At 37.0% G+C, this 8,215-nt stretch overlaps 1 protein-coding gene across 1 annotated transcript in view; it reads left to right on the forward strand.

Moving 5' to 3' along the window:
• LOC107729089 (pregnancy zone protein-like) overlaps positions 1 to 8,215 on the forward strand; it is a 12,213-nt gene that overhangs the window by 1,484 nt on the left and 2,514 nt on the right. Inside the window, 25 exon segments of the mRNA XM_016539449.1 lie at positions 2 to 165; positions 287 to 443; positions 1,131 to 1,179; positions 1,212 to 1,306; positions 1,401 to 1,485; positions 1,574 to 1,691; positions 1,793 to 1,892; positions 1,894 to 2,006; positions 2,094 to 2,243; positions 2,829 to 2,954; positions 3,115 to 3,208; positions 3,922 to 4,045; positions 4,336 to 4,561; positions 4,632 to 4,758; positions 4,836 to 4,957; positions 5,056 to 5,107; positions 5,190 to 5,273; positions 5,355 to 5,531; positions 5,631 to 5,706; positions 5,865 to 6,021; positions 6,122 to 6,196; positions 6,278 to 6,440; positions 6,549 to 6,631; positions 7,242 to 7,337; positions 7,429 to 7,534. Of these exon segments, the coding sequence (XP_016394935.1) occupies positions 2 to 165; positions 287 to 443; positions 1,131 to 1,179; positions 1,212 to 1,306; positions 1,401 to 1,485; positions 1,574 to 1,691; positions 1,793 to 1,892; positions 1,894 to 2,006; positions 2,094 to 2,243; positions 2,829 to 2,954; positions 3,115 to 3,208; positions 3,922 to 4,045; positions 4,336 to 4,561; positions 4,632 to 4,758; positions 4,836 to 4,957; positions 5,056 to 5,107; positions 5,190 to 5,273; positions 5,355 to 5,531; positions 5,631 to 5,706; positions 5,865 to 6,021; positions 6,122 to 6,196; positions 6,278 to 6,440; positions 6,549 to 6,631; positions 7,242 to 7,337; positions 7,429 to 7,534 (2,919 nt within the window).

Here is an 8,215-nt window from a genome sequence, read left to right on the forward strand (position 1 = left end):
TTTCCTGCAGTGATCGAGTCGGGATCTGAGGCCAAACTGTGTGCAAGTCTTCTCAAGCCCAATGAAAGCCTTGTCATGAACATTTATGTGGTTCATGGTGACCAGAGCACTTTACTGCTGCAGGAGAAAGCTGAGGAAGAGTTTCACCGCTGCTTTAACTTCAAGGTCTGTCATCAGCACATTATAATAAATATATTCAAATATGTTTGTTTCATCATAATTCATCTAGGTTTTTGAGATGGCCTGTTTGCAGAGGTTGTGAATACAGGATATTATTTCACATCAGGCTCCTCTGGTAGAAGCAGAATCAGTGCAGAGAATGAAGGTAGAACTTCAAGGAGAGACTTTCAAGATGACTGAAGAGAGAAAAGTCATGTTCAGATCTTACCATCCTCTGACCTTTATCCAGACTGATAAACCCATCTATATTCCAGGACAGACAGGTGAGCTGTGAATGTTTAAAAGGTTAAAAAACTGTAAATACTGCTGGTGTCATCAAATATAGGCCTATACCCCCTCCTTGACAAAACTGCATTTTAGTAAACAATATATTGAGCATCACAGTTTGATATTAACCCGGCTTTGTGATGTCAAACATGTACAGTGTAAAATGATGCGGTGTTAAAATATCACTGTCATGGAAAAAACATAATGGAAAACCGTGTGCTGTATAAACAGTCGTTTTAGCTTTTGAGATTAAAAATGTCAAATGTTGATGGAAAACACTTGAGGAAGAGTGTGTTTTATTCTTATCTTTTAGTCCACCTAAAAGTCCATTCAGGAAAAACCTGATAGTACAGTCTGCAATAAAACGAGGATGCGCAGTGCTGGAGCCTTTATGTAAACAGGTCGCCATGTTAGTACATTCGTGCAGTCAATGACACTGACTCTGCAAAAAAATACAAATAGAACATTAAACCCAGGAATTATAAATGTAAGATAAAGAAGACCTATAATTTCGAGTGAATGAGCATTGTAAAATATTTAGCAAGATAACCCAGGATTCTGTTCAGGACAAACTGGATGGTCAGGAATAGCTACAGCTTACAGTCCATTAGATCTGAAATACTGGTTATCACAATATAAACATGGATTGTAATTATATTTATCACACATTTTTGTTTTCACAGTGAATTTTAGAGTTGTTACCATGGATAAAAACTTTTCGCCGCTTGATCAGCAGGTCTGGCATGTGTTTTTTTCTTTTCTTATGAATTAAACCCGGAAAGCCATCAAGGTGTGTACAGACTGAAGGCTTATATTGGTGACAGGATGATCTCACATGATTTTGAGGTGAAAAAATATGGTAAGTAATAAACTATTTGCAATGTTTGCATGGGAAAATTTTCATACAAAGTAAAAATGTGATTAATAATAACTATAACTTTCATCTTCTGTAGTTTTGCCTAAGTTTGAAGTTACTGTTACAGCACCAGAGACAGTGAGCATAGATGATGAGTTAATGGCAGTTGAGGTTTGTGGAAAGTGAGTAGCATCTTTACTTAAACGTCTATCCCTTTAAGGTTTCGGATTGTTTTCTTCCATACATCTTTGTCTTGTACATTTTTCACAGATACACGTACGGGCAGCCTGTATCTGGTAAATCATGGGTGAAAGTGTGTCGTGATATTCCACGCTACTCTCACAGGCGTGACAAACACAGTCCAATATGTGTGAATGAAACCACTGAGGTTTGTCAGTGCAGTACCAAAAGTGGCATGTGACATTTGTTTCCTACATCCAGATTAAGTCACTCTTAGGCATTGTGTGTGTGTTCATTCATTTCCATTAGATGAAAAAGACAGGCTGTGCCATCCATACCTTAGATATATCTACCTTTTTAAACTCAACATATAATGATCGACTAGAAAATTCTCTTCATGTTGAAGCATGTTGGTGCAGATCTGGCTCCTGCAGTGCAGATTCTGGCCTACTGTGTTCTGCCCAGTGAAAATGTTGTTGCTCGTAGCACAAAATTTGACATTGAAAAGTGTTTCAAAAACACGGTATGTAAGAAAAAATCTGCCCATTTACACAATCACGGTCATTCTGGTTCAATATTAAAATGACACACCCTACTGTTGTCGTCACAGGTTTCTCTGCAGTTTTCTCCTGCTAAAGCAGTTCCTGGTGAGAAAAACACTCTCCAGCTCTCAGCTCAGCCTGGTTCACTGTGCGGCCTCAGTGCTGTAGATAAGAGCGTCCTGATCCTGAAGCCAGGAGAACGTCTGGATACTGACAAGGTGTAAATGCTTCAAGATTCTAGTGTCTACTATGTTCCTCATTATTGTTTAAGGTGACTTGGGTGTTAAAAGGATAGTTCACCCAAAAATGAAAAAATATATAATATGGCTCTTTCAAGCTTTATAATGACTGAATGAGGGTTGAGATTTTGAAGCAAAATAAAGTGCGTCCATTTCATCATAAAAAGTACTCCACATGGCCCCGGGGGGTTAATAAAGGCCTTCTGAAGTGAATCGATGCATTTGTATAAGAAAAATATCCATATTTACAACTTTATAAACCGTAATCTCTAGCTTCCGCTGTCGTACATGCGTTCACGAGAGAGTGGTGTCCAGCGGATGACGTAGGATGTAGGTAAACGTGGAAGCGCAGAGGAGAGAGCAAAACAAAACACCGGTCACAAATTAGAAGTATGGAGGATTTCAATATAAGCCAAGAGGAGACTGGTTTTCTTTTGCTGTAAACAAAACTAGACTAGCAGTGAGACTAGCATATTCTGGAATGCCACTCTCGTGAATGCGTGTACAACAGTTAGCAGACACTAGAGATAATGGTTATTTATTGTGAATGTGCTCTCATCACAGATCTTCAATATGCTGCCAGTGCAATCAGTGTCAAATTATCCTTACAGTGTTGAAGATGAGCAGGAGTGTCTGCATGTGAGACCCCGTCAAGCTTTAATGACAGACAATGCCTATGAATCCTTAAAGGTAACAAGTGGATTAATATGTGTAACAATGCAGTAGATTAGCTGAGTGTCTACATGCATAAATATATCAATGCATGTGCTTAAAATTCCTTTTATTCTGACAGTTACAAAAAAAAATATTTTATTTCTGTTACATGTGGTTCATCATTGCTGTTTGACAGAGTGTGGGGCTGAAAATGGCAACAAATTTGGCTGTGCGAGTCCCTAAGTGTCTGTCATACAAGGACTTGACTTATCACAGATATGAAGATATAGGTAATATCTGGTATGAGTTCATTCAGACATACATTTGCTATCAATGATTTAATATGACTGGAATTCACCATTATTAAGCACATTTTCACTGCAAGAGCACAGATGACTCTTTATTTGTTTTGTGATTATGGTGACAGTTGTCTGATCTGTAAAATCAGCAGTTTTCAAAATTTGTGACATCAAGGAACTGCTTGAAAGAGCTGCACCTCCCAAAATGTAAAGGCCCATTTATTCTGTGAGAAAAGTGTAAAATTATGAAGACAACATGTTTAAGCTTAATATTCTTATTATACTTATTATTATACTTTGCATTATGCTGACAGTGTATCTGTTTCTTCACACTATTTGATGTTAGATGTACAAAGCTCAATTACGTTTTTTGTTCAATTCAACTTTTTTTATGTATAAATTATTAATAGGCCCCATGATTTAAAAAAGCTGATTTAAATTTATTAGCATATTACAAAAAATGGAAATAAATAGTTACAGTATAAACAATAAAAGGAAAAATATCAACATTGTTGAAATGTTGTCATTATAAAATAATATATTGTAGGTAGTTTTAATGTTGTGAACACAGAATATAGTTTAGATATTTCAGAAAGTATCTAATGTGATAGAGATACAAAATTTTGATTTTGTACAGTATTTTTGTACAAAATTGCGACATGTCCTGATTCAGGTGTCACATCTTTAATTGTGCTTTATTTTAGCAGAGTATGAACTATCATATGACAGTGGCGTAGCATTGGATTTGAATTATGAAGATTCTTCAGTTGAAGTGACAGTTCGTACTGTCTTTCCTGAAACATGGATTTGGCAGCTTTCTGCAGTTGGGTTAGTGACAATATTGTTAACTGTCAACATCATTTAACATCATATTAATACCACAATACCTGTAATGCTTCTCTTATACATAAATTCACATGTAAACGAATATGTGAATTGGACTGTTTAGGATTCATATAAACAGAACTTTCATTGGATTCATTCAGAGTGATGAAAATTAGACATACTAGAGACCTACTATGAATCAGATTATCAGTGTTTTATATCTGTGCTGAATGTTGTAAAAGCAAAACAGCATCTTAACAGTCCAATCGAATACTGTTGTAATTTCAACACAGTGACTCTGGATCAGCTCAGGTTCCTGTCACAGTTCCTGACACTATCACCTCTTGGGACACAGAGGCCTTCTGTCTGTCCTCCAAAGGTCTGGGTCTGGCTCCTCCTGCTCAGCTGACAGTTTTCCAGCCCTTCTTCCTGGAGCTCTCTCTGCCTTACTCCATCATCCGTGGGGAGATCTTTGAGCTGAAGGCCACTGTCTTCAACTATCTGTCCAAGTGCATCATGGTGAGACTTCAGACTCAGTCTTATCCAATCATATCAAATATGCCACTAATCCTGTGTGTTTGATTGACAGGTTAAAGTGACTCCAGCTGCTTCCTCAGACTACACTCTCAAAGCCTCCTCTGATGATCAGTATTCATCCTGTCTGTGTGCTAATGGAAGAAAAACCTTTAAATGGATCCTCACTCCTTCTGTTCTTGGTGAGTTTTCCAGTCTGAATCATTGTTTCTCAGTGTTTGTGTCTGTTGTATCTTCACGTACATGTCTTGTGTTGTAGGAGTCTTGAATATTACAGTCAGTGCAGAGGCAGAGGCGTCCCAGACTGTGTGTGACAATGAGATTGTGAGCGTGCCAGAGAGAGGACGCATTGACACAGTCACACGAAGTCTGCTTGTACAGGTCAGCGCACGTCAAATGGCTCTCAGACGTCATTTCTCCATGATCCTAATGCTGCTTATGTCAGTATGATGTGTTGATGTTACTGTTTTATTCTGCAGGCTGAAGGAACTGAGAAGACAGAGACCTACAGCTGGTTACTGTGTCCAAAGGGTTTGTCTGCAGACAATATTTAGCATCATAGTGTGTTTCTCTGCTGATCACTGATGTGTGTTTCTGTCTCTCTGGTTCATAGGCGACACTCTCTCAGAAGAAGTGGATCTGACTCTTCCTAAAGATGTGATAGAGGGATCAGCCAGATCCACTGTTTCAGTCATTGGTAACATTTACATACACAAGCAGAAATAAGGAGTTTGTGTTTGGGTTTCTAAAATGTAGTGAGTTTCATTTGTGTTTGTAGGAGATATATTGGGTCGTGCACTGAGCAATCTTCACGGATTATTACGGATGCCGTACGGCTGTGGAGAACAAAACATGGCTGTTCTTTCTCCCAATATTTACATTCTGCAGTATCTGGAAAACACAGAGCAGCTCACCTCAGCCATCCGAGAGAGAGCCACCGGCTTCCTTAAGAGCGGTGAGAGAAATCAATCATGTCAAGAAAATAAGTCATGACATTTTTGACGTCAGACACACTTAATCAACCCAAATATTTAATCACTGTCAAACTCAACAGGATACCAGAGACAACTGAACTACAGGCATAACAGTGGTGCATACAGCACATTTGGACACGGTGATGAGAATACATGGTAAATATTTGTAACTTTTTACTCTCACTTTTTCCTAAATAGTTACAAAGTTAAAATAGTAAGCAGTAACATGGTATTTAGTTTCAATAATTTATGTACAGATTTAATCAACTAAAACAACTAATGATATTATTAAAATGAAAACTTTAAAACACCAGGTTGACTGCCTTTGTCCTGAGGTCTTTTGGCAAAGCACAGAAATACATATTTATTGATCCACAAATTATTCAGAGTGCAAAGGAATGGTTAATAAGCAGACGGGATTCAGACGGCTGTTTTATCCAACAGGGAAGATTGTTTAACAACAGAATGAAGGTGTGTTATTTGTCACTAAACATTATCACAGAAACCATGCAGAAACAATCTATCTATAACAAAAATATTTTACTTAATGTTCCTCTAATATAAATTTCAGGGTGGGGTGAATGATAATGTGACCATGACTGCCTACATTACTGCATCACTGCTTGAACTGGAAACTCCAGTCACAGTAAGTTCATCTACAGGAAACACAGTATAAACTCATAAAAAAATTTGACTCACAGCGGCTGTTTCTCTGTCTTTGTCTCAGGATCCTGTCGTCACTAAAGGTTTGTCATGTCTGAAGTCCGTCATTGAGGATGTCAAAAACACTTACACCACTGCTCTGCTCGCCTACACGTTCAGTCTGGCTAGAGACAAGCACACTCGACAGCAGCTTTTCAAGAAACTGGAGGATGTTGCTATTTCAGAGGGTAAGAGATTTGTTTCTGATGACTTTCTGTTGTCCTATATGCCTATACTTTTTTTTTTGGTCATGCTTGTTGAATTACTGGTGTCTCTTTTGTCCATGTGTCCTAAAGGGTCTCGTCTCCACTGGTCTCCGTCTGCATCTGCTGATGACTCTGATTCTCTGGCAGTGGAGATCAGCTCATATGTGCTGCTAGTCATGACACTAATCTGCGGTGATTCCGATTGGTCTCATTTTCATTTCAACCATGACTGTAATGCCTGAAAAAGCAGCGTTTGTGAGCTCAGTGCTGCTTTGTGTACAGCCGTTGCCGGGGAAACCGCTATTTTTACTGCTCCAAAAGCGGCACCTAGTGGCAAAGAATGAATTTGCATTTTCATTCAGACCAACACGAAAAAAAACAACAAGAGGGCGGGCAATATGCTAATGTTTCATGTTGACATCAACATGAAACGACTTGGGATTCGTTTTAAAAACGACTCATTTCAATGATTCAGAGTCTACTCTTTCTTTTGAGAGACAATAACTTTATACACGTTGCACTTTCAGATTTAAAACTTTGCAGGATGTTTTCATTCACTTATAGCTGTGTTACATACCTAATGTGTTACATTATTATTACCATAATAATAAAATTATGGTAATTTTCAAAAATCCATAATAGCGGCACTTTAAGACGTACCAATTTTTGCACATTTTTACTACTATTTCCTTGCATGTTTGCTTTACTTTGCAAAAACTGAAAAAAAAAAAACCTAGTCATCATCATCATATTTTCATATTAATAATTATATTTTCCCTATAGCTTAGAACATCCTTTGGTTCAGGAGTAATGTATGCTCAGAAGTATTTGGAGCGGGTTGACACAAAAGAAGACCATGTCATAGTTTATTTAACAGAGGTAAATAAATAATAACATTTATAAAATTAACATGTATTTAATAATTGCCATGACTGGTACTGTATATGTATTTTTGTTTATCCTCCTGCAGATTCCAAAACATATTTCTATGAATTACAAGATGCAAATGAAACAAGTTCTTCCAGTGAAGAATCTCAAACCAGCAGTGGTCAAAGTGTATGATTACTACCAAACAAGTAAGATTTTATTTTAACATCCAGAAAAATGTAAAGGTGATGGTGTGCAGTTTAATGCAATTTTAATTAGATAAATAACAAAACGTGTAATTCACAAACTCTCTTTGTTTTTAATATTTTATTTTGTTTTTTGTGTGTTGTTGACACAAAGCCATGCTGTATTATTTTGCCATCAATTGGCGTGCTCATTTAATTAATCTTATTACTTGCTATTGTCTAATTAAAGGTCATAGTAACCACTAACAAATATCACAACTATTTTCATGATAGAGGTATTGCATTTTCTAGTAATATATATATATATATATATATATATATAGTCAGGTCCATATATATTTGGACACTGACACACTTTTCTTAATTTTGGCTCTGTATGCCACCAGAATAGAATTAAAATGAAACAATCAAGATTTTTATTGAAGTGCAGACTTTAAGCTTTAATTCAAGGGGTTGAACAAAAATATAAAATGCTTAGGAATTACAACCATTTTTATACACAAATGTAATTGGACAAACAAATATAATCATAAATAAAATGTTAAAATTTTTTATATTTTGTTGAGAATCCTTTGCAGGCAATGACTGCCTTAAGTCCGGAACTCATGGACATCACCAGAGACTGTGTTTCCTCCTTTGTGATGCTTTGCCAGGCCTTTACTGCAGCTGACTTCGGTTGTTGTT

Source organism: Sinocyclocheilus rhinocerous, unplaced genomic scaffold, assembly GCF_001515625.1.
Source record: "Sinocyclocheilus rhinocerous isolate Xijiao unplaced genomic scaffold, SAMN03320098_v1.1 scaffold1870, whole genome shotgun sequence".
Lineage (NCBI taxonomy): Eukaryota > Metazoa > Chordata > Actinopteri > Cypriniformes > Cyprinidae > Sinocyclocheilus > Sinocyclocheilus rhinocerous.